Here is a 27,054-nt window from a genome sequence, read left to right on the forward strand (position 1 = left end):
CTCAAATTTATGTATTTATTTGAGAGAAAGAGGGGGAGAGAGAGAGAATGGGCACACCAGGGTCTCCAGTCGCTGCAAATGAACTCCACAGGCATGTGCCACCTTGTGCATCTGGCTTACATGGGTCCTGGGGGATCAAACCTGGGTCCTTTGGCTTTGCCCCATGCTGAGTATTTCTAATCATCACTCTAAGTAGGGAAGAATACAGTTTGTGTGGAGGAGACTGGGAATGAGCCCAGGGCCTTGTGAGCACCAGGTAAGCACAGTATCAAGGAGCTGCAGCCCCAGTGCTTTTTAATTTCTTTAAAAATATATTTATTTTAGTTTTTCATTTATTTGAGAGAGAGACAGAGAGAGGGAGAGAATGGGCACACCAGGGCCTGTAGCCACTACAAACAAACTCTAGATGCATGCACTGCCTTGTGCATCTGGCTTTACATGGGTCCTGGGGAATCAAACCTGGGTCCTTTGGCTTTCCAGGCAAGTTCCTTAACTGCTAAGCCATCTCCAGCCCTGATTTCTTATTCTGAGACAGACTCTCATTAAGTTTCCCAGTTAGCCTTGAATTCTGTCTATGGCTGTGGCAGGACTTGAACTTGAGATTCTCTTGCTTCAGGCCTTTGCCACTAGGCCCAGCCCGTGATTTGAAAGTCGGTGAACCTTCGTAACAAAATGCCTTAAATTTGTGCACTATTTTATAAATTCTACTTTCATAGGATTGAAACTTTGGAAGAAGAAATTATCTCAAAAGGAATTAAACTCGTGATTATCGACTCTGTTGCTTCGGTGGTCAGGAAGGAGTTTGATACACAGCTTCAAGGCAACATTAAAGAAAGAAACAAACTCTTGGCCAAAGAAGCGTCCTTATTGAAGTACTTGGCTGAGGAATTTTCAATCCCAGTAAGTTTTTATATTTCCTTCTTTTCTAATGTTCACTGGCTTATGAAACCAAGTAATAAAATGAGAAAAGGTTATGAAATAGGCGATTTTTAAAGTAACACAGTTGAATCCTGTCACAGATACCACTCACTTCTTCAGCGAGTTCACCAAGCTGAGAAGATTTTACCCATTCTGAAATTTGAGACTGGGGCTGACTTAAACAATCTTTCAGTTCCCACAGTCATTCCTCTTATCCCTTCTCTTCATTGTGTATTTTTTTTTAAATCACATCTGTCATATTGATAAAACTACTAAGTAGTAAAACTCCATGGAATTGTCCCGATCTGTTTCTTCTACAGCTGTAGTTGTCAGTGTTGTAAACATTTTTGGTTACATTGTATGTAACTGGGCTTAGTGCTGTTTTGGTTTGCTTCCAGTGACCAGAGTGATAGCAATAAAACTGCCAATAAGAAGACCTTGAAAGATTACTGTTGGTCAGACTCTCAGATGTGGGCATTGTGATCAGAAAATCTGAACAGAGAGGATATTACAGAGGTCTGTGGTGTGCAGTCTTGTCCTACAAAAATATATACTGAGGGCTGGAGAGGTTGCTCAGTGGTTAAGGCATGTGCCTATGAAGCCTAAGGACTCAGGTTTGATTCTCCAGGACCTACGTAAAGTCAGATGCACATGGTGGCACATGCGTCTGGAGTTCGTTTGCAGTGGCCAGAGGCCCTGGTGTGCCCATTTTCTTTCTCTCTGACTCTCTCTTGGTCTTAAACAGATAAGATATTTTAAAAATATTAATATATATATATATATAATATATATATATATATATACTGAGTTTTATGCTCAGCTGTCACATGTGGAAGAGTTGTACCTGCTGCATAGCCCAAGGAGCATTCGGTATTGTTAGGGTCTCCTTTCCTTTTTTTTTTTATTGAGACAGGGCTTTGCTCAACTCAGACCCTACTGCCTCTGCTTTGAGTGCGGGGAGTCCAGGTACGCATTAGCATGCCCAGCTTAGGCTTTTCGATTTTAGCCATGCCTCGTCCAAACAGAAGAAAATTCTTTAACCTGAGATGAAATTTGTTCAAGAATTTTATAATTTCTGCATTAGTTTTTGTGAAATTAAAATATTAGCTCTCTGCATCAAAGGATTATGTGTAGATACTGCAGACACCATGTGGCCTTTTGGGCCAGTCGTGCTGCCCAGAGGAGCAGCTTTGACCTGCCCCACCCTTCAGTCACAAAGCAAAGCTCAGTCAAGGGAGAAAACATGACATCCGTAACGTTCTGCACTTTAAAATGGCTTTTTAGATTGTAATTTGGATTCAAATCAAGTATGGCTAGGTTTATCGTGGATGGTGCATATCTTTTAAAGTTTTTGGAATTGGATTAAATGATAAGTGTGAAATCATGTTTTTCTTGGTCAAGGAGAATAGAGAAATGTAAAAAGAAATGTTTCATTAAGACAATTAAATGGTCATTTCAGAATAGTTATTTAAGAATATCATTTGGAGTTAAATAAAAAGGCTGAAACTAAAAAATAAAAAAAAAACAATAGTTATGTGATGATGATGATGGTGATTATTGTTATTATTTTGGCTTCTCAAGGTAGGGTCTCACTCTAGCCCAGGCTGACCTGTATTTCACTATGTAGTCTCAGGGTGGCCTCAAACTCATGACAATCCTCCTACCTTTGCCTCCTGAGTGCTGGGATTAAAGGCATGTGCCACCATGCCTGACATATGTGGTTATTCTGTTAATTTTTTTTATTTTTAGAGAGAGAGAGAGAGAAGGAGGGAGGGAGGGAGAGAGAGAAGAGGTAGAGAATTGGCACACCAGGGTCTCAGCCACTGCATTTGAACTCTAGATGCTTGCTCTTGTTTCACCCTTGTACGTCTGCCTTATGTGGGATCTGGAGAGTGGAACATAGGTTGTTTAGGCTTTGCAGACAAGCATCATAACCGCTAAGCCATCTCTCCAGCCCTGTTTTATTAATTCTTAATGTTGCATGATCTAAACCTATGAAAATTCTTTTAAAAGTTGTGTTTATTATTTTTTAAAATAATTGCAGGTTATCACTTTGCAGTTTGTTGAAGGTAATTTATCTTTCTGAGCAAGGCAAGGACTTTGCTTTTCCATGTTCTTATAGACCCCTTAAAGGAGCAGTTACTTAGTATCTGCATGTTTTTGTCTTTAGAGATAGAAATGCACATTGTACTGTATACTTGCATTACACCATATGGTATTGTTTATAGCAGGTAAATATTGGTTTTGAAAAAGGTTTTTGGTAACTACTTCCTTTAGGAAATGTTGGAATTTTCTTAGCCTAATTGCTTAATTTTAGTATAAATTAGGAACCTCTTAGATTTTGTTTTATACAGAGAATAAATTGCTTCATATGGAATTAAATTCTGCCTTCTCATCATTTGTTCCTTTTCTTCCTTTCTCTTTCTTTTACTGTCCTTCTCTTCCCCCCTTCCTTCTTAGATTTTTTTTTTTTTTTTAAGGCAGAGTCTCAAGCAGCCCAAGATAGCCTCACACCTTTTATGTAACCTTGGACTCCCGATCCTCCTGCCTCCACCTCCCAAGTGCTGGGGTTATAGGTGTATGCCACCACGTCATCCAGCAGGAACAACATTTCTTTTCGAGGGAGGGTCTCACTCTAGCCAGGCCGACCTGCAGTTCACTACATAGTCTCAAGGTGGCCTTGAACTCACAGCAGTCCTCCTACCTCTGCCTCCCAAGTGCTGGGATTAAAGGCATTCACCACCATGCCTAGTTTAAATTTCTTAAAATAGTATGTTGTTTTCACATTAGCAAACCTTATGTCTCCTTGCAGTTGTTTAAGCACACCAACAAATACTTCTGTGTGGAAGAGTGTTTGTTCTGCCTCAAACCTGGAGTATTACCCCCCCCAAACAGCCATATGGCTTTTCTTTCACAATTCTTTTTTTAAAATATATTTCATTTATTTATTTGAGAGAGAGAGAGAGAGAGAGAGAGAGAGAGAGAGAGAGAGAGAGAGAGGGAGGGAGGAAATGGGTGCACCAGGGCCTCCAGCCACTGTAAATGAACTTTAGACGGATGTGCCTCCTTGTGTATCTGGCTTATTGTCCTGGGGAATTGAACCGAGGTCCTTTGGCTTTGCAGGCCAACACCTTAACCGCTAAGCCATCTTCTCCAGCCCCTTTCATGATTCTTTGTTAGGGAGGACTTTCCTAACTATGTATTGTTCACACCCACCTCTCATACTAAGCTTCATTTCCTTCTGTATCTTCTGTGTCTGTATTTTTATTGTTTATGTGCTCCGTCTACTCCATAGTGTAGTTCCACTTGACCTTTATTCTCAGCATTAGGAATAGTATTTAACATGCAGTAGCTATTGGGTAAATATTTCTGAATATATGAATTGCAGTTACTGTTTCTTTGATTTTCTTTGGTTTCTTTAGTTAATCTTATATCTCTTGGTACTGAACTTAATATTTTTCTGGGTGTATGTATGTGTGCATGGTGAATTTAGATTTTAGCATTTGCTTTTAACCCTATTTGACCCTACCTTTCTTTGCTATTATTATTTCTAGTAGTGAAAAAGTACAGCTTTTGGTGGCAGACTATCTTATCATCTAGAAATTATCCTTATATTGCACTGGAATGTTGTAGGAAGGAAAAAGAATTCTTCAGATTCTTAAATTTGGAAATGGTCTCAGAATCTGGACTTAACAGAGAAACAGGCAGTAAGAGAAGAGGTTTATCTCAGCCGGATAGAATTGGCATAGGTGAGTGTGCGATGGCCTCTGAGGACTTGGTGGGAGGCTGTGCGTTCCAGGACTTCTTGGCTGAGGTTCTGAGAAGGTGGATGGGCCAGGACTCTGCTTAGTATTTTGATATACTCCAGATCTCTTCAAGTCACAGAAAGGAATACTGTGGTGATCTGTTGGACATTTGTCAAAAATTTTTAAATCTTTATTTTATTTATTAGAGAGAGAGAGAGAGAGAGAAAGAAGGGCAGTTGGAGAATGGGTGTGCAAGGGCCTTCAGCTGCTGCAAATGAACTCCAAATGTGTGTGCTCTCTTGTGCATCTGGCTTACCTGGGTCTTGAGGAATTGAACCTGGGCCTTTTGGCTTTTTAGGCAAGTGCTTTAAACCTCTAAGTCATTTTTCCAGTCCCCCCCTAATTTTAAGTTTCTATATAGTGAACCTGCAATATTTTTTATAACATGGACAATAACCTTAAGTATATTCAAATGCTTAGGTATAGATATATGTAAGCCTGCCTACATACATGAAGATTCTACCTTCTTACTTAGTAATTGATAGGACCAGTAAACAGAAAGTTGTTAAGATATAGAAGACCTGAATCACATAACAAATTGGTCTCATTGACATTTTTAGAATGTCAGAACCAGCAGAATATGCATCATTTCAAACACATGTGGGGTATTAGTCACCATAGACCATATCCTGGGACATAAACTTAAAGATTGAAATGGAATAAATTTTAAGGAGTTTTATTTTATTTATTTATTTGAGAGAGTGAGGGAGAGAGAAAGAGGCAGATGAGAGAGAGAGAAAGAAAGAGAGAGAGTGAGAGAGGGAGGGAGAAAACAGGCACTCTAGGGCCTTTGGCCACTGCAAACGAACTCTGGACGCATGTACCACCTTGTACATCTGCTTTACATGTATCCTGGGGAATTGAACCTGGGTTCTTTGACTTTGCAGGCAAACGCCTTAACCACTAAGCCATATCTCCAGTCCAAAATGGAGTAAATTTTGACATTAGAGAATGAAATTAGAAATCAATAACAGAAATAAGATGGACAATCTCTAGGTACTTGGAAATTAAATAAAAACCTACATTACTTATGGATGAAAGAATAAATCACAAGTGAATTTAGAAGATATTTTCAAGTAAATAAGTGTGAAAACACAAAAGTCAGAATTTGTAGAATATGGCTAAAGCATTGCTTAGAGGAAAATTCATACAATTAAATGTGTGTGTTAACAAGAACAATTAAACCCAATTAAGCAGAAAGGAGGAAATAATGATTAGTATGCACGCCTTTAATCCCAGCACTCTGGAGGCAGAGGTAGGAGAATCACTGTGAGTTCAAGGCCACCCTGGGACTACATAGTAAATTCCAGGACAGCCTGAGCTAGAATGAGTGAGACCCTATTTCGAAAAACTAAAAATAAAATTTAAAAAAACACATTATAGGGCTGGAGAGATGGCTTAGCGGTTAAGCGCTTGCCTGTGAAGCCTAAGGACCCCGGTTCGAGGCTTGGTTCCCCAGGTCCCACGTTAGCCAGATGCACAAGGGGGCGCACGCGTCTGGAGTTCGTTTGCAGAGGCTGGAAGCCCTGGCACGCCCATTCTCTCTCTCTCCCTCTATCTGTCTTTCTCTCTGTGTCTGTCGCTCTCAAATAAATAAAAAAAAAATTAAAAAAAAATACTTTAAAAACACATCATAAATAAAAATCAATGAAATTCAACGTTGGGGTTTTTTCATGTGTATGTGTGTATCTATGTGTGTTTGCATGTGTGTGCAGATGCACATTATATGTGTGTGGAGGCCAGAAGTTGATGTCAGATGTCTTCCTCAATCGTTCTCTACTTTATTTACTGTGGCAGGCTCTCTCACTTGAACCCAGGGCTCAGTGATTCCACTCATGTAGCTATACTGCTTGCCCTGTGGATTCTCTCTCTCTAGCTCTGATCTCTGGAAAGCTGGGCTTAGCTGTGGGCTTGCCCCGCCCCCTTGCGTTCACATGGATGCTGCGGCTCTCAACTTCAGTCTTCAAGCTTGTGCCACAAGTGCTTTACCCATTGACACATCTTCCCAGACCCCTCAAAGTTGGATATTTGAAAAGGTCAATATAACTAATACAGTTGTGAACAAGAGGGACATGGTGGCACTCACCTATAACACGATGGCAGCACCGAGCCAGAAGTCTCATGAGTTCCAGGCTAGCCTCAGCTACATGTCAAAACATCAACAAAAACCACTCCCTGCAGGAGAGGGCATGGAGTGGCAAATATCAGGGGAAAAGGACATCTATGTATGAAAATGTCATGATGACACCTGGACATCATGGCATAAGCTAGGCATGGTGTCATCCACCTGTAATCCCAGCACTCAAGTAGTAGAGGCATATAGATTATGATTGCAGGGTCACACTTGTTACATAGTGAGTCTGAGGCCAGCCTGGGCTACTTTAGACCTTGTGTCAAGCACATAAACAAACAAGTAAATCAAACAAAATTATAAAGATCAACACACTAAAATATGCTGATCTGTATAGATAAAGGACTCCTGTTGATAATGAAAACTCTCAGCAAGCCAGGAAGAGAGATGGAGTTGTTTTTTTTTTAACCTGTTAAAGGGTATCTACAAAAACATAGTGGACAACATACTTCATGGTGTGCTCTTCTCTTACCTAACACTTAATAATGTACTGAAGATCCTAGCCAGCTGAGCATGGCAAGAAAAAGGCATTGAATATATCAGTTTGGAAATAAAATAAAGCATCTTTGCTCATAGACAATATAATGTTTTAGGAAAATCCCAAAGACTGTACCAAAAACACCAACCAGCCATAAGATCTAATAACAAGGGCTGCGGTGTAGCCGGATGGTGGCTCACGTACTTCATAGGCACAGGGCTTGGGTCCCTTTGGTAGTGTCAAAACAGCCAGTTGGGGTGGCTTATGTTTTGGTGGGCATAGTGGTGCACACCTTTAATCCCGGCACTCTGGAGGCCGAGGTAGGAAGATTGCTGTGAGTTCGAGGCCACCTTGAGACTGAATTCCAGATTAGCCTGGGCCAGAGTGAGACCCTACCTTGAAAATCCAAGAAGAAGAAAAGACCAGTAAGTAGCCAAGAAGACTGAATATTGTGAAACTGCCACTTGTGTCTAAATTGCTATATATATTCATTTTGACTTCAGTACAAAACCCTAGCATGCCTTTGGCTACTCAAATGAAATGTACTGATTAAACACACTTGGTAATTTTCCTTTCTTTGAGGTTACAGAAAAAAAAAAACTGTTTGTAAATGCAACTCTGTTTATTCCAATATCCAATGGATAGACTCATATTCATAAAATGGACTGTTCTTGAAACTGAAGGAAAATTTAAATCAATCTTTTTTTTTGTCACTTGCTTTACTTTCTTTTATTTGACCTTGAAAATCAGTAATTTTGGAAGTCATACAGTGGGGTAACCTGTTATCAGACTCACACTAGCTTTGCCATAGATAACACCTCTGGTGGATGAGCTATGATGATAATAGTTGTCTAAAATTATTTTTCAGGGACTTGAAGATTCTTTTGTTGAAACCTTTGATTCTTACTTGGGCCTGGGCAGGTGTCCCACTGGTGACCTTTGGACATGCCTTAGATCATGCCAACAACATTATTTTCTGAGCAAATGCCCCATGCAGTCTGCTTATGTATGCTCAACACTGTTACCTCACCTCCCCACTTTTCTCCACACGCCCATCACGCTGCTTCTTTATCCCATAAGTACTCCCAAACTCTTTCCCCAGATGAGTTTGGGTCTTGGGTCTCCTGTTCCTTATTCTTGGCTTCGTTGTGAATAAATTCACTTTCTCATGTAGAGCCCATTCTTTGAGTGGCTACCATGTGCTGGGAAAAATGGGCCTGACTTGGTAATGTTCCAGCAGTGGAATATTACAATTTAGCAATAAAAAGGGCCAAACTACTTCCCAACCAGCAGAGGCTCAGATGCCTCATGTTATGTGAAAGAAGCCAGGTCCCAATGGTTACCTTTTGTATGACTTGCTTTATAAAATTCTTGCAAAGACAAGACTATGATGAAATGAAAATTAGTGGTTGCAGGCACTTGGAGCTGGGGGTAGAGTGTAAGGGATTGATTTACAAATAGGCAGGAGACTTTTTGGAACAATGGAAATGTCCTATATCTTAATAATTGTGGTGGTTACCTAAGTATGTAGGTTTGACAAAACATCCAGCTGTATGTCCAAAAACCGTTTGTTTTTTTTTTTTCTTCTTGGGACTATATAAATTTCACCTTAAGAAACAACAATAAAAAGCAAATGAAACACTTAATGCTAAGGGCTTCCTTAATATTATTCTTTCTTTCTCTGGTTTTAATTTTCTGTAACCTCAAAGAAAGGAAAATTACCAAGTGTGTTTAATCAGTACATTTCATTTGAGTAGTTCAAACTTTGGCCTAGCAGCCTTCTTTTTAAAAAAATTACTTTATCTTTCGAGCTCATAGAACAATATAAAATGGTTGAAATCTTGCTGTGTTGTAATTCTAGCCTTCCTTAAACTTATTTTTGCAGGTTTTTTTCCCAGTTGAGTTATAGAAGCAGTACATTGATGAAGATGTACAAGTTGGAAACACAATATAATAGTTCCTTAGCGTCTTGTTAGTTTTTCTTTCTGGAACATTTTCTTTTTAACCGATCATCTTGATGATGAAGCTATTTAGATCATTTATGAACACTATTGGCATGTTCGAGGCTGCTGGAAATGTCAACCTTTATGAAAATGCTGAGGCACATATTTAAAATATTTCAGTTGCAGTACAGATAGTTTTCACCTCAAAAATAAAACAGTAACCTGTACTTAATTTATTTTATTTTGATGGTCCAGGGAATCAAACATGCTAGGCAAGTACTCTGCCTCTGAGCTACAGCCCCACCTCAGTAACTTGCATTTCAAGTTAATGTCCTCTCTCTCTCTCTTGTTTTTTTTGGGAGACAGTTTGTTTATAAGCATGTGAGAGAAAATGTCTTCCCTCAAGGTTGAAGAAAATCCAGTCTCTTAAATACTTTTTATTTTCTTTCTCTTCTTTATCAGTATTATATAAAAGAGTTATTTTTTCAATCAAAATGTACATCTATTTTATTAGTCTTGTGGAAATTCACACAAAAGCTCTTTGGAGTAGTTTATACTGGGACACTCTTGACTAATCTTTTTTTTTTATATAGTGAGAAAGTAGGATATAGAACATATAATTCTAAATTTTAGGGACTTTTAGGGCCCTCCTTAGGCCTTAAAGTTCTGATCTTTGGTCTCTGTGGGCAACTTGAATCCTCACAGAGCTTCTAAACGTTCAGGTTATAACATCTTGATATTTGAACAAGACTCTGCCTCTTTGTCTACAAGCAGGACAGAGAATTACTATGACAAAATATAATTCTGCCTCTCTTTTACTTTCTTTCCTAATGGCAGGTCATCAGCCCTTCTTTCCTGGAAGCTGCCTTTGTTAGCTCAAGGGTGGTGCAGAGGAGCATATGAGCAGACTCCTGCATTGCTTCTCAACTTTCCCGTCTTCAGGATAATGCCCAAAGCTGCCCCTCCTTTGTATTGTCTCTCCTCTGAAGTTTATGGGTTTAAAAATATTTATTGATATTTGTTGTAGTCCGGTACACATTGCTGGTAGAAATCACCCAACCAAGAGCAGCTTCTGGGAAAAAGAGATTTTGGCTTACAGGCTCAAGGGGAAGCTCCATGATGGCAGGGGGAAAGATGGCATGAGCAGAGGGTGGACATCACCTCCTGGCCTACATAAGGTGGACCACAGCAACAGGAAAGTGTTCCAAATACTGGCATGGGGAAACTGGCTATAACACCCATAAGCCCGCCCCCAACAATACACTCCCTCCAGGAGGCATTAATTCCCCAATCTCCATCAGCTGGGAACCTAGCATTCAGAACACCTAAGTTTATGGGGGACACCTGAATCAAACCACCACAATACTCATGCTAGGAAGTAGACAGATACCATGAATATACTGCTTATATACTAGGAGAACATTTCGTAAGTTATTTTCTACGATGAGAAATGTATAGACTATGTCACTATTTGGACATAGCAGCATCTTACATGGCATCAGGAGTAATGTTCATAACTCTTGTCCCTTCCTCTCTGCATCGGCTTCTGTCCTAGCTCTCCTACCCCCACATGGGACCTTTCCACTCTTCAGCTCCCTAACCTACAAGGCCTTCCACTTATCTGGATTAAGGTCACCTGGGTTTTCACCCCCACGTGAGACTTTTTTATTCTTAAACTTCCTAAACTACAAGGACTTCCACTTATCTGGACTGAGATCACCTGGATTTCTACACTCATGAGGGACCTTTTCACTGTTCAGCTCTCTAATCTACAAGGACTTGCATTTATCTGGATTGAGGTCACCTGGGTTTCTACCCTCACATGGGACATTTTCACTGTTCAACTCTCTAACCTACAAGGACTTCCATTTATCTGCATTGAGATCGCCTGGGTTTCCACCTCCACATGGGATCTTTTCACTCTTCAACTCCCTAACCTACAAGGACTTCCACTTATCTGGATTGAGGTCACCTTCCTCTTCCTTCCTTCCTTCTTTCCTTCCTTCCTTCCTTCCTTCCTTCCTTCTTTCTTTCTTTCTTTTTTTTTTTTTAAATTTAATTTATTAGTTTTCATTTCAGTGAATACAGGCAGTTTGGTACCATTATTTAGGCTCATCTGTGATCTACCCCCTCCCATTAGACCCTCCTTGTTGATGTAAATGGGCCGTGCATTGTGGAGTTAGCCCCCAGTTATTGGTATGATAAATGTCTCTGCAAATCATGACCCAACATGTGACTCTGACATTCTTTCCACCCCCTCTTCCGCAAGATTTCCCTGAGCCATGTTGGGTTCATTTTTGGTGTGCTTCAGTGCTGAGGTGTTGGGGGCCTCTGAGGCTCTGGCTCTCTGATTTGGTAGGAGTTGATTTTTCTCTGCGTCGATCTCCTTCCCCTTTGTGCTGGTATCCGGTTCACAGGAAAACATCACCCTTGCTTATTCCTTCTTTCTTTCTTTCTTTCCTTCCTTCCTTCCTTCCTTCCTTCCTTCCTTCCTTCCTTCCTTCCTTCCTTCCTTCCTTCCTTCCTTCCTTCCTTCCTTCCTTCCTTCCTTCCTTCCTTTTCATAACCTTCTGAGTTAAATTAGGGTTGTTTGCAGGAGTATGGGTTGGGGGTTATTTACCAGAGCATAGGAAACTTAACAGTGGCTTCACGGCAGAAGAACATGACTGCCCCTCTCCCAGCAGTAGCTCCTCTGGGAAGAGTGAAGTCTCACAAGCCCTTCTTCCCATCCCTGATGGAATGTTGATGGGCTCATTTTTGTCCAGGAAACCACAGCCGCTGTGAGTTTATGGGTGCAACACTCACGTCACATCCAGAAGATAGTTCTACAACACTCATCTCCATCTTCCAGCTCTTATTCTTTGTTGTTTTTTTTTAATTTTTATTTTTTATTTATTTGAAAGCAACAGAGAGAGAGGGAGAGAGAGAGAAAGATGCAGAGAGTGAGAGAGAGAATGGGCGCGCCAGGGCTTCCAGCCACTGCAAACGAACTCCAGACGCGTGCGCCCCCTTGTGCATCTGGCTAACGTGGGTCCTGGGGAATCCAGCCTCAAACCAGGGTCCTTAGGCTTTATAGGCAAGTGCTTAACCGCTAAGCCATCTTTCCAGTCCAAATTTTTGTTGTTGTTGTTGTTGGTTGTTTTTTATTTATTTTTTATTTATTTGAAAGCGACACACACACACACACACACAGAGAGAGAGAGAGAGAGAGAGAGAGAGAGAGAGAGAGAGAGAGGGGCAGAGAGCGTGCAAGAGAGTCCAGCTCTTATTTCTTCCCCTTTTCTGTATTGTCCCAGAGCCTTGGAGGGAGTGATATGATGTCCTGCTTATGGCTGAGCACACAGCAGTCTATTGTTTCCAACACTTGTGCCGTCTGTGTGTCTCTGCATTAACTTTTGCCCAGCACTAAAAGAAACTGCAATCAAGTCATGTGATGTCTTCAGCAATATGGACTTACAGTATTTTTGGTGGGCAGCCAAGAACAATGGCAAAATCCTATGTTGTTTTAGGGGCTTCTGCAGCCTCCCTAATCAACAACTCATTGGGAGGTATCTCACCCCTGGTACTGGGATTTTTATTAGTAACCTATGGCCTCTGGGATTAGCTTTATCTAACCATGTAAGGTATCTTCAGTCAAACTCTTTTTAATTGTATTTCTAATTAGCTTACAAAGTAGTAGGTTCCCATATGGCTTTTTTTAAATACATCCTTAGGAAAATAGACATATTAATATTTTATGAATGATTTCAGTTATAAATACTTACAATAATATTTTGAAGCTATGTTTAGGATGAAAATATACATTTAAAAATTACCACGAGAGAATTTTATACACTGTTGAACACATTCCAACTGTAGTCTGAGAAGCACAGTTGCCAAAGTCTGGTAGAATCTTTTCCCCTGAAGCTTTGGGGCTCATGGCAGTCACCTTCTCATTGCTGGACGGAACATCCAACCAGAAGCAGCTTCTGGAAGGAGCAGGAAGGAAAGGGTTTATTCTGGCTTTAGTTTTGAGGGGAAGCTTCATGGTGGTGGGGAGAGAATAAGTACAAGCAGAAGCCACAAGAGTGAACTAACTAGCACTGGCAAAGGGGCTGGACTCAGCGACACACTGCCTCCAGCAAGGCTCCACCTCCCAAGGGCTCCATCAGCTGAGGGCTGAGGAGGCTTAATCGTAAACATTTAGGGCTATGGAGGCAGGCTGCATTCAAACCTCCACAGAGAATGCAAGGGACATGCTCCCATTGGGGGCAGAACTTTTGTCTTTAAATGTATGTTCATACTAGTAACGAAGAAAACAGTAGTCATATCTAATAAAGAAAAAAATGAAAACAAAACCAGTAGGTTATGAAACTGTTTATGTATATTTGGTGAGAGTGATGTAAGAAAGGCATTTAAGTATTACCTTCTCAAGTAAATGGTGGTTATGGTTATGTTGCCTGTCCATTATTCCCATTTTACCATATACAGAGCAGTAATAGTGTACACTATGGATTTTTGTGTCAGACTAAAATGGTAGGATTTTCTTGTGAAAAAGATTATAAAAAGATTCAGATCATTTTTCAGAGGGCACTGAGGCCAAGAAATGACCAAATTCAAGAATTCGTAGTATAGGAAAGGACAAGTAATGCATAGAATACAAAATCTTTGGGATGCCAAATTGCTTTTTTGCTTGGGTATGTGTGCATGCATGTGTGTACATAATGAGGTATATATATGTAGTATATGTGGTGTATGCATGTGCATATGCCCTTGTGGCACTCCATATGTTTGCCAGTACTCTTGTCTGTGGCGAAAACCACCTGCCTGGTTTTTGGAGGTAGGGTCTCGCTCTAGCCTGGGCTGCCCTGGAATTCACTATGCACTCTCAGGTTGGCCCTGAGCTCACAGTGATCCTCTTACCTCAGCCTCCCAAGTGCTGGGATTAAAGGCGTATGTCACTACCATGCCCATATTAATCCCGTTTTCTTACCAACTAGTCTTTCTTCTATTTCGATGCCATCATTTTTCCTCCTTCTATTATGCAGGTCTTGTGTAGTAGGTGGTGTCAGCCACTGTGAGGTCATGCATATCAAGGCCACTTTGTGACTAGAAGATCGTATTGTAAGCACTCCTCCTTTTCCCTTGGCTTTTACGTTTTTTCCACCACCTCTTCCGCAATGGTTCCTGAGCCTTGGAGGGTGTGATAGAGACGTCTCAGTGTTGAACACTACACTGTCACTTCTTCTCAGCACTTTGGCCATTTCTGAGTTATCCAGTGGTTACCACCATCTGCAAAGAGAAGCCTCTATTACTAGAAATGAGAGTAGCATTAGTATATGGGTATAAACACGAGGGTTTATAGGCCAGTTTGGTGGTTATAATATATCCATTTAACCAGACAACAGCAGCAGTTTCTCCCAAGGGTTTATGACCACCTTAGCCATAGGCTTTTTTTTTTTTTTTTTTTGGTTTTTCGAGGTAGGGTCTCACTCTGGTCCAGGCTGACCTGGAATTAACTCTGTAGTCTCAGGGTGGCCTTGAACTCATGGCGATCCTCCTACCTCTGCCTCCTGAGTGCTGGGATTAAAGGCGTGCGCCACCACACCCGGCTAGCCATAGGCTTTTGACTGGGTTTTCAGTACCAAAAATGAATTGCCTTCCATGGAGGGGGCCTCAAATCCAATCAAAGAGCAATTGGTTTCACCCAAAACAGACATGCCACCATTGTACCAGTTGGTTCATTTTGCCTAGCTGGCCAGCTGTATACCTTGCAGGGTCCACTGCTGGTTAAGATCATTGATGACTTTTGTCCTCCCAAAGACTGTACAGGTCTTTCCAGGATCCTGAGGGCTAGTTAGTAGAGAGGGAGGGGTTTCTACCTCAGCTCCGCCCAAACTTGTGAAGTCTTAAACAGTGGGGTTTTACTATTTAGTTCCGGTGGGAAACTAAGAGCCTTGGCAATAACCTGAAATGTTTTGGGGGCATTGCATTTCTTTGTCTTATTTTGTGGCAGGGTTTTGTTAGGTAGCCCTGATTGGCCTGGTTTTTGCTGTGTAGTCCAGACTGGCCTTGAACTTGTGGCATTCCTCATGCCCCAGTCTCCTGAATACTGGAATCACAGGTGTGTACCACCACTCATGACTTTTGTGGCTGAAATTCTTGCCTTTTGTTTTATCATTTTATTTTGTTTTGTATGTGTATCTAGGTGCATATGTGTGTGCATGCCTATGTTCCAGGCCAGTGGAAAATCTCACTTGTCATTCCATAAATGACACCTAGTTTTTTTTTTTTTATTTGTGGTAGGGTCTTGCTGTAGCCCAGGCTGGCCTGGAATTTACTTGGTAGTCTCAGGGTGGTCTTGAACTCACAGCGATCCTTCTACCTCTGCCTCCCCAGTACTGGGGTTGAAGGCGTGTGCCACCAAGCCTAGCGTCAGCCTAATTTTTTAAAATTTGTGTTCTTTTTTATTTTTTAGTATGCTATGTTAGCTGTATTACTTTTATTCTGTTTTGTTTTCCATCTTAGAGTTTTATCTACTGCCTTAATAAAAAAGAACAAAAATACATTGCATGGCCAGTAGGACCTTAAACTTCGGAAGGTTCTTTGAAAATGTTTTTATTTTTCAACATGCCAAATAAGATTTTAAAAATTGCACCCAATGTCAAGATCCAAATGTTTACTATTTCAGAGAATTTAACAAACCACGGGACTACACTTTATCTCAGGTGCAAAAAGTCTGGCTTGGGAGATGGCTCAATAATTAAACGTGCTTGCTATTCACATCTGTGGACTAGAGTTTGGATAATCAGCACTTCTGTAATGTCATTATATGTGATTCTAGTCCCACAAAGGGGAGCAGAGACCAAGGAATCGTTCAGGCTCTTGAAAAAAACCAAGGTCTGGAATCAGTAAGAAACGTTGGCTCAAATAAGAATGGGCAGAAGAGCCACGCAGAGGACACCAGATGTTCTGCTGTGGCTACTGCAGGCAAGCGCCCACTCCGAAGGTGAGCCCCTCACCCTAAAGGTCAGCACATGGGCCTCACAAGAGCACATAGTTTGTGCATATATCACAAACACCACAAACCACAGTACATACACAAAAGCAAACAAAACCAAACCAAACAACCCGGATTGAGATAATTCAGAAAAAGCTTAACCGTTTGTGAGGAAAGGGTTAGCTCAACTGGTCCAGGTTACTCAAATCCAGAAAAAGCCCCTCTTTAGAACTGACTCCTGCCTGGCTACTGGGAGATGAACTCTGAGGCCTGGGAATATTCTGCCTACTGTGTAGCTTTGTACCCATGAGGGCCTGGGCAGAGGTACCAGTTTGATCAGGTAGTTTATACCAACAACATGACTTGTGGTAAACATTGACTTTACCCTGGAGACTGGGAACTAACTGAGGTCATTTTTTTTAAAATATTTTTTTGTTCATTTTTTAAAAATTTATTTGAGAGCTATAGACACAGAGAGAAAGACAGATAGAGGGAGAGAGAGAGAGAATGGGCGCACCAGGGCTTCCAGCATGTGCCCCCTTGTGCATCTGGCTAACGTGGGACCTGGGGAACCGAGCCTCAAACCGGAGTCCTTAGGCTTCACAGGCAAGCGCTTAACCGCTAAGCCATCTCTCCAACCCCTGAGGTCAGTTTTGTGAGTGCTGCGTGTCTCCTGGCTGACCGCAATAGAAATGCTGGATACTGAGATGAACATCACATGTTGTCACTCATCATTGCTGAGACTGTTAAGCACATCCATGCAGCTCTCTTGGGAAAGGAAACCTGGGAGCTTGTGCCTGGTTTCAACTTGACTCTGCCCATGCTTTCCTTCTTTGCTAATTTTGCTCTGTATCTTTTTGCCGCAAAAGGCCATAACTATGGGCTAGGAAGATGGCTCAGTGGTTAAAGTCTGCTTGCAAAGACTTCCAGCCCAGGTTCGAATCCCAGATGCACAATATGGTTTGTGTGTCTGGAGTTTGTTTGTAGTAGCAGGAGGCCCTGGCGCACCCATGTTCTCACTCTACTTGCAAATAAATGAATAAAATACTTTTAAAAAAGCTATAACAAGCCTGGCGTGGTAGCACACGCCTTTAATCCCAGAGCTTGGGAGGCAGAGGTAGAAGGATAGCCATGAGTTCGAGGCCACCCTGAGACTATATAGTTAATTCCGGGTCAGCCTGGACCAGAGTGAGACCCTACTTTGAAAAACCAAAATGAATACAACATTTTCGGAATCTTGTGAGCCCTTCCAGCACATCTAAGCCAGAGGGTGATTTTGGAGACTGCTGACACACAGGGACACTATTAGTTCAAGAGTGTCCATGGCAGTTTTATATTTTTAATCTTCTTATTATTGTGTATTGGCAGTCTATAATTTTAGAGATTTTTTATTTTTATTTTTTTGGTTTTTCGAGGTAGGGTTTCACTTTGGCCCAGGCTGACCTGGAATTCACTATGTAGTCTCAGGGTGTCCTCAAACTCATGGCGATCCTCCTACCTCTGCCTCCCGAGTGCTGGGATTAAAGGAGTGCACCACCATGCCCGGCTATAATTTTATAGATTTATGAGGTCAAAACCAGTGTTATGATAGCTTCAATTATAATTTCAAGACCGAAAATACTTAGCTAATGGTGTTTTTATTTTTGTTTTTTTCTGAGTGAGGAGTAGGGTCTCTCTCCAGCTCAAGCTGACCTGGAGCACTCTGTAGTCTCACGCTGGCCTTGAACTCACAGCAATCCTTCTACCTTGGCCTCCCGAGTGCTGGGTTTAAAGGCATGTGCCATTACACCCGGCAGATTTAGCTAATAGTATTATATTAATCATAATTCAGTTTTTTGATAGCTGTACTAAGTAAGATGGTAATTTTGGAGAAGCTGGGAAAAGGGAATTCTGCTCTCTTCGCACCTTTATGGTGGATCAACTTATTTGAAAATAAAGGTTTTTGTTTTTTTTTTTAAAGGAGAGTGAAGTGGTTGGTTTTATATCCCTGAGTTGGCTTTGGACTCTCATACAGATACCCTGGTTGTTGTGTCTGAGGAAGGGATATGTGTGTGAGGTACTGGCTCTCCTTCCTTTGGTTGACTGGTTCTGTAAATATTATATAAAATATATAAAGCCTCTGTTTTTCAGCACTGCTTTGCATCTTGTGTGTGGTGTGATGTGACGCTCCAGGTGTTCACCTGTGTTGGTGGTTTTGGGGGGGTGGCGGGGAGGGCGCTTTCCTAAGGTAGCTGGAGAGGATCTTCTGCCTGGTCTTGTTTTAGCTGGAGACTATTTTTTTTTTTTTTTTTTTTTTTTTACTGAATCTGGAGCTTGCAGGGCTCCAGATCATTCTGGGGGCTCTGTTCCCCAGAAGGACTGGGTGGGACATTATTTCCTGAAACATGGGCAACTTACCAGTGACTACACCATAGCAGAAAATGACTGCCATTACCTTCCTGGATCCACTTTCAAAATAAATCCAGTATTTGTTTACTTTCCATTGACATCAGTCCTATCTCCATGGGTCCCGGTGGTTGATTTCAGTACTGGCTTTGAAGTTAGATGTTGGTGTGACTCATAGCCCTATCCTTGCTAAAATCCTTGTTGAAAAATGGAGACAATAATATCTGACTCATGGAGGAGTTGGGATTAAATGAGATGATGTCTGTAATGTTCTTTCACACAATGTTCAGTGTAGCCTATAAAAGGTAGCCATTAATTATTCATTTTAATAGTTATATTGTTCCAGATACATAGCAACTTTTTCATCTGTCCTTGTATTTTTTACAAGGTCACAAGTGCCATAAAAGGATAGACCAAACTGTATGCAAAAATCAACAGAAAATGGACTAGTAATTCTATTTTTTCTTCTTTAGCAATTCTTTTTAAAAAATTTCTTATTTAATCCAGGTGTGGTGGTACACGCCTTTAATCCCAACACTTGGTAGGCAGAGATAGGAGGATCACTGTGAATTTGAGGCCACCCTGAGACTCCATAGTGAATTCCAGGTCAGCCTGGGCCAGAGTGAGACCCTACCTTGAAAACCCACCAAAATTTTTTTTTCTTATTTATTTATACATGTGTGTGGGGCATGCCAAAGTCTCTTGCTGCTGCAAATGAATGGCCATTCAGCTTTACATAGGTGGCTGGGGAATTGAACCTAGGCTGGCAGGCTTTGCGAGTGGACATCATCTTTGCCACAACAGGTGAAAAAGAACAGCAGGAACATGAGCTGAACTAGCACTGGCAAGCTAGGGCTAATAAACCTCCAAGTATACTTCTAGCAACACACCTCCTCCAGCAGAGCCCCACCTCCCAGATTGCCTTTACCTGGGAACCAAGCATTCAAAACACATTAGTTTATGGGGAGCAACTAATTCAAACCACTATGTTATACTCCTGTCCCCCATAAATTAATGACTATTCATGATGTACAATGCAGTGCATCCAGTACAACTTGAAGAGTCCCCATAGTCCAATGTCTCTAACTGTGAGTCTATAAAACCAAAAACACGTCATGGAACAGACTTCGCACTGCAAAGGATGGCATTGCAAAGTATGGTAGTTTGGATGTATGTTCCCCAGTAGACTCAGGAGTTTTTTTTGTAAAGCTTGTAACTTGGATTTCCAGCCATGTAGCTGGAAGAGGTATCACTGGGGGCGGATCCCAGGGTCCAGCCTAAAGGTATGCAGAGTGCTTGAGCTCTGCCTGGGTTCCCCACTGTTTGCCCATTTTGCTCTTGCTGTTGGTGCTGGTTGGTGGTTGTGTCTCTCTGTTTGGATCTTTGAAAGGGGCAGCTTCTTCTGTCATCAGTGGAACATCCCCTGGATCTATAAGCTTCAAATAAATCCCTTCCTCCTATAAACTGTCTGGTCTGGACGTTCATCCCAGCAGCATGAAAGAAAGATCGAACCAATCAAGATTTAAAACAAACAGGTGTGGTAGTTTCAATAGATGGCCCCTAATATATTCAATGATGTATTAGTTTGTAGTTTGGATCTACAGCCACTTGGCTGGAGGAGGTGTCACTGGGCAGATCTTAAGGTGTAGTAGTGGGTTTGAAATTCTAATCTGAAGATATGCAAAGTGCCTAATTCCACCTGGAGTTCCTGAAGTGTGGTGTGTGGCTTTTTTGCTTTTGTATTGTGGTTTTTCCCTCTCTCTGCTTGGACCTGTGAAGGCAGGCCAGCTTCTTCCATTATGGAACTTCCCCTGGATCTGTAAGCTTCAATAAATATCCCTTCCTCCATAACTGTGCCTGGTCTGGAAGTTCATCTCAGCGAACCTGAAGCTGTCTACTACACAAGGCAAACATCAAATCCTATAACTCCCAGTCTGACATCTGACCAGTGATTAAGTCTCTGGCATTTCAAGTCTTCCCCTTCAGCTGGGGTGATCACAACTGGGGAAAATTCCATCCTGACTTGCCAGTTCTCTTGCCAGCCATCCCATCGTCCTGGCATCTCAATAGAACCTATGGTTCATCCTCATGGCTCCATCAGGCCTCCAATTAGGGACCCCATCAAGCTTCCTTAAATTTCCAATAGCCATTTCCAACAACAAACTGTGTTGCAAAACCAGTGACCCTCTCTTGTTTGCATTTGTTATATACCCATAGCACCAGGTGGGGTACTAAATTTGTTAATCCAGGGTCCAATAAAGCTGGCTTTGTTTGTTCATTTACTTAGTTATTATTTGCAAGCAGGGAGAGAGACAGAAGAAGAGGGAGGGAAGGAAGGGGAGAGAAAGGGTGGGGGAAATGGGTTTGCTAGGGCCTCTTGCTACTGCAAACTAACTCCAGATTCTTGTGCCACCTTATGCATCTAGCTTTATGTGGGTATTGGGGATTTGAACCTGGGCTGTCAGGCTTGTAAACAAGCACCTTAACCACTAAGCCATCTCTCTAGCCCTAACGCTGAGTTTGAAGAGCAGGACACTCCTTCAGCATTCAGGCCCGTACTTTCAAAAGAGTCAGCATTCTTTCTGCTGTTCCAATGCAGCTAACAGCTAACCCAGTGTCAATGGTGTTAATCTCTCAAACAGTTATCACTGCATGGGCAGCAGTTTTAGTCTAAAGTTGTCATTTCTTTCTGTGCCATCTTCTTCTACTCATACCAGTCCATTTCTTCAAAACTCAACCCTGCTCAAGGTCTCAAGAACTCAGTCCACAGTTCTTACTGCATTTGGATCTCAAACCTTGACCAGAATGACCCATCAAACTCTGCTTACAGCACTGCAAGGCCAAAGCCATTCAGTCGTGTCTTTATTTATTTATTTATTTATTTATTTATTTATTTATTTGAGAGCGACAGACAGAGAGAAAGACAGATAGAGGGAGAGAGAGAGAATGGGCGCGCCAGGGCTTCCAGCCTCTGCAAATGAACTCCAGACATGTGCGCCCCCTTGTGCATCTGGCTAACATGGGACCTGGGGAACCGAGCCTTGAACCAGGGTCCTTAGGCTTCACAGGCAAGCGCTTAACCGCTAAGCCATCTCTCCAGCCCCAGTCGTGTTTTTAGCAGCAAAGATCCCATTGCGCTGGTACTAATTTTCTGTTGCAGTTACCTTCTCATTGTTGGAACAAAGCACCAGACCAAAAGCAGCTGATGGGGGTGGGGGAAGGGAGAATGAGTTATTTTGGCTTATAGTCTTGAGGGGAAGCTTCATGATAGCAGGAATAGGATGGTAGAGCAGAGGCTGGACATCACCTCATTGCCAACATCAGGTGGACAACAGCAACTGACTAACAGTGCCAAGCTAGGGCTAATAAATTTCCAGCAGCATACCTCCTTCAGCAAGGAGGACAGGCTCTCGCTATACAGCTCTGGCTGGCCTGGCAAGGAACTTGCTGTGTAGACCAGATTGGCCTTAACCATGGTGATCCTCTCTCTCTTTTTTTTTTAATGTACACAGTGTACTGTATGCAGCCATGTTGGTACCTCCTCCCTGTTCCTCCCCTTCTTCAGAGACCCTCCTTGTTGGGGAATGTGGGTCATGCATTGTGGAGTTAGCCATCAGTTATGAGGAGGAGGCACTGTCTCTGTGCATGATGTCCCAACATGTGGCTATAACAATCTGCCCCCCTCTTCTGCGAATTTCCCTGAGCCATGTTGGGTTCATTTTAGGTCCTGCCTCTGTCTTCTGAGTGCTGGGATTATGGGTGTGAACTACTACTTTTGATATAACTTATTTTCTTACAGTTATTCTATGCTTTATTAGAGTAACAGACTATATTAGCTGTTTTTGGCTTTAGTTATTTGAATGATGGGTCAGAGTTTTCTTTCTGGTGCTGGGAATAGAACCTAGAGTCTATGTGTGCGAGGCAAGTACTCAACCATCAAGTTATGCCCCAGCCAGGATCAGAGATTTCTAAGCTCAGAAAATGTACTTAATTTGTTTTATTAAAAGTTTTGAATTATTTTATGAGTAGTTGTTAAGATTTATTTAAAAAATCACTTGCAATAATGTAATAATGTGCTTTATTATCATTCTAATTATTTTTTAAAAATAGTGGAAATGACAGTAAGAGTCAGGAGTGATGCGAGGTAGTTGGAGGTGAATGCCCTTTTTGGAAATTTTAACGAAGTACCTTTTTTACTTACAGTGTGTAAGATTGTCATTTGGTGATAAATTATTATGGTTATTTAATAACAAATATTTCTTTATTTTTATTTTTATTTTTTTAATTTTTATTAGCATTTTCCATGATTATAAAAAAATCCCATGAATAACAAATATTTCATGTTCACATTTACAGAATGCCCTGAAGTTGCTAATTAGCCTGAAGCAGTGTTTATCTCTAGATAAATGGCTGGCAAGTGACTGTATTGGCCAACTTTGAGCAGGATTTCTAGTCATTTGAGAACTCTTTAACTCTGGAGTCAGGTGATATTTCTTTGTGTATTAAGGATTCTTCAAAGCAAATTTGATTATTCAGTCATCCCAGCATTTTTAGTTCTCAGAGAAATCGTTCTGAAAAACTACCTGTCCTCAAATGATACGTGGTGGTAGAGTGCCCTCCATCATTAAGTAAATAGTTCTTGAGCACCTCCAATGCCTTGGGCTCAGTTATGGGGATGCAAACACAAGCAAGGCATAGATACCGCATCAAAGCAAGGGCGGTCTAGCGCAGTAGCTCTCAAATTGTGATGTGAAGTCTCCCTTAGGTCCTTTAGACCAAGAAGATCACCTCAAAAATATTATCATATGAAGATAGCATTTGCTTTTCCCCCATGTTTCTTCTTTCATGAATAGAGAAAGGAGAGGTTTGGTGACATGCAATGACAGCCAATGTAATATGTGATTATGCCTGCTCTTGGTTTGAATATTTTCTCAGTTATAAGTTAAACATGGAACCAAAGATATTTTTTAAAACATTTATTTTATTTATTTGGGAGGGAAAGAGAGGGGGAGAAAGGGAGGAAGAGAGATGGGGAGAGATGATGGGCACTCCAGGGCCTTCAGCCGCTGCAAACAAACTCCAGACACATGTGCTACCTTATGCAGCTGGCTTACGTGCGTTCTGGGGAATCGAACCTGGATCCTCTGGCTTTGCAGGCAAGTGCCTTAGCCACTAAGCCAATTGTCCAGCTCTGGAACCAAAAGTATTATTTTACTTATTTAGACAGAAAATCAATAAGGGATTACTATCAAAACGAATGTGACAATTTGGTTTCAAAAATCCTGAAATTAACTTTCTTTTTTTAAATTTTTATTAACATTTTCCGTGATTATAAAAAAATATCCCATGGTAATTCCCCCCCCCCTTTCTCCTTGAAATTAACTTTCTATGGGTATAACTGTAGAAAGTTATGTGTTTCATTTTGACCCTTTTCATCACATCTACCTTTATTATCTTTGCTTGTTCCTCCCTTCTTTTCCTTTTTTCCCCCATTCCTTGTTGCCTTATTTTGCTCTTTTTTTTTTTTTTTTTTTTTTTTCGAGGTAGGATCTCTCTCTAGCCCGGCTGACCTGGAAATCACTATGTAATCTCAGTCTGGCCTCAAACTCACAGTGATCCTCCTACCTCAGTCTCCCAAGTGCTGGGATTAAAGGTGTGTGCCACCACACCTGGCTTCCTTTTTTACTTTTTAGATTTTTTTTTCATTTATTTATTCAAGACAGAATGGGGAAAAAAAGAGGGAGGGAGGGAGGGAAAGTGAGAGAGAGAGAGAATGGGTATGCCAAGGCCTCTTGCCACTGCAAATGAACTCCAGACTCATGTACTACCTTGTGCACGTAGGTTTACATGGGTACTGGGGAATTGAACCCGGGTCTTTAGGCTTTGCAAGCAAGTGCCTTAATCATTGAACCATCTCTCCAGCCCCTCTTGCTTTTATGTCCTTTTTTCCCCCTCTAAATTCTGCACGTGAGAAAAACATGAAGCTTAGGTATATACACGCACCAAATTTTTCTTTTCTTTTTCCCTCCCAACCTTCTCTTTCCTATATTTTACATGGTTTTTAGCCATTAATGCATTAGTGGGCACATGTGCTGGCTCTGTATCTTGGCTATTGTGAGTACTGTGGTGATGTATGTTGGAATCTATAGTAAGCTGACTTTGATTCTTTTGGGCATATATAGAAAAGTGGCACAGATGAATCACGTGGAAGATCTGTTTTTACCTTCTTTTGGTGGCTAGATTAATTTATTTGTATACCCACCAATAGTGTATAGAGACACCCCTATCTTTAATAACATTCATTTTTAAATTTTCTCAATCATAGGCATTCTGATTGACATACAATCTCACCATAGTTTTGATTTGCATCTCTCTGGTGGCTATTTGCACTTATTTGAAAAGTGATTGTTCAGTTCATTTGGTCTTTTATTGAATCATTGGTCCTTTTGGTATTTAAATTTTTGAGGTTTCTATATTTTTGTGGCTCTTAATCCTTTGTCAGATGAATAGCTGTTAAAGATTTTCTTCCATTGTACACTCTGTCTCTTCAGCCTGTGGATTGTTTTGCTATGCAGAGTCTTTTAATTTGGTGCAGTCCTGTTTTGTTGTTCCTTGTTATTATTTCTAGAGCTGTTGGAGGGATATTTATTTATTTATTTTTTTGGAGGGCTATTTAGAAAGCCATTGCCTGTGCCTCTGTCTTGAAATTGTTCTTCCATGTTTTCCTCTTGTTAGTGCTTTCAAAGCTTCAGTTGTAATTTCTTGGTTTTAACTTGGTAAACACTGGTCGATCCAAACAGTATATAGCTTTTTGGAATCTACAATAGCTTCTGAAGGATGTTGAATCCAGAAGCCAAAAAATTTGAGTACTCACTGGTTCAGTGAATAGATTGGAGGAAAAAACTCATGGAAAGCAAATGTTTATTACATTAATCCAGGCATGAGGGTAAGAAGAACTTCAGCTAGAGTAATACGCAGGAACCGGGGAAGAAGTGGCAGATTCAGTAGACACCAAAGACTGACAAACATGAAAATCCCCATGTAAACTGTGAGGAAATGGGTCCTGCTGGTGAGTCCAGAGCTCAGCGCCAGTCTTCTGGAGGGCAGTTTGACTTAGTGGATTGTAGACCCTATGCTGTATGTCTCATTACCACAAAAAAATAAATACATAAATAAATCAGAATGTCTTTGTAGTTTTGTTTATTAGTAAAAACTTAAGAAACTGAAGTGTCTATCAGAGAATCTTGATTAAATTTATTATATTTGTTTGCTAGAACATTGTGTATGTAGTAAAAATAATGTTAAACATCTAACAATATAAAATTGCATTTACGGATACCAGCACAAAGGGGAAGGAGACCAACACAGAAAAAAATCAACTCCTACCAAATCAGAGAGCCAGAGCCTCAGAGGCCCCCAACACCTCAGCACTGAAGCAGACCCAAAATGAACCCAACATGGCTCAGGGAAATTTTGCAGAAGAGGGGCCAGAAAGAATGTCAGAGTCACATGTTGGGTCATGATATGCAGAGACATTTATTGTACCAATAACTGTGGGCTAACTCCACAATGCATGACCCATCTACATCAAGGAGGGGCCATTGGGAGGGGGTAGATCATGGATGAACCTAAACAATGGTACCAAACTGCCTGTATTTGCTGAAAAGAAAACTAATAAATTAAATTTAAAAAAGGAACAAAAAAATAAAGAAATTGAGCTGGAAAAAAAAATTGCATTTAAAGAAATCTCAGTTGTATCATAGAGTTCTTTCTGTTATCAATTTGATGAGCCTTGGTTTAAGGTTTATGGTTTGAAATAGTTATTTTTGTAAAGCATAAGGTCAACCTATAAGTGTAGTATTTCATTCCAACTTTTGGCATTTTTTTTTTACAATTGTACGCAAAGATATTGATTCACAGTGGACATTGTGCATTAGTGAGGAGGAGTCTTGTTGACTGAAAGCTACGTGTGGGTTTGGGGGATGGCTCAGAGCTCTGAGCACTTGCTGCGCAAGCGTGAGGACGTGGCTCCGACCCCCAGCGCTCACGTAAGAACATGAGCGTGGGCGTGCGTGCCGGTAACTAGTGCTGAGGGATAAGACAGGAGGATTACTGGGGTTCCCTTATGAGCCAGTCCAACAAAAAAAAAAAAAAAAAAAAAAAAAAAAAAAAAAAAAAGAGTTTCAGGCTTAGTGAGAGACTCTTAGGGAAATGAGATGGAAGAGCAATAGAGAAGGACCCCCAACATTTTCCTTTGGTCTCTGCATGCATGTGACTGGGGTCCACACACACTTTACACAGACAGACACTTGCACCAAAAACAAAACAAAACAAAACAAAAAGCTACCATGTAATAATGCTATTACAGAAATGATACTAACTGGACTTGGGACTATAGCGTTTAGTTTCTGTTT

General features: G+C 41.1%; 1 protein-coding gene across 3 annotated transcripts in view; it reads left to right on the forward strand.

Moving 5' to 3' along the window:
* Rad51b (RAD51 paralog B) overlaps positions 1–27,054 on the forward strand; it is a 631,041-nt gene that overhangs the window by 39,372 nt on the left and 564,615 nt on the right. For all 3 annotated transcript variants that reach the window (XM_045154309.1, XM_045154308.1, XM_045154310.1), the window contains exon 7: positions 717–900. In XM_045154309.1, the coding sequence (XP_045010244.1) occupies positions 717–900 (184 nt within the window). The remainder of the gene's footprint in view (positions 1–716; positions 901–27,054) is intronic.

This window comes from Jaculus jaculus, chromosome 7 (genome assembly GCF_020740685.1).
Source record: "Jaculus jaculus isolate mJacJac1 chromosome 7, mJacJac1.mat.Y.cur, whole genome shotgun sequence".
Lineage (NCBI taxonomy): Eukaryota > Metazoa > Chordata > Mammalia > Rodentia > Dipodidae > Jaculus > Jaculus jaculus.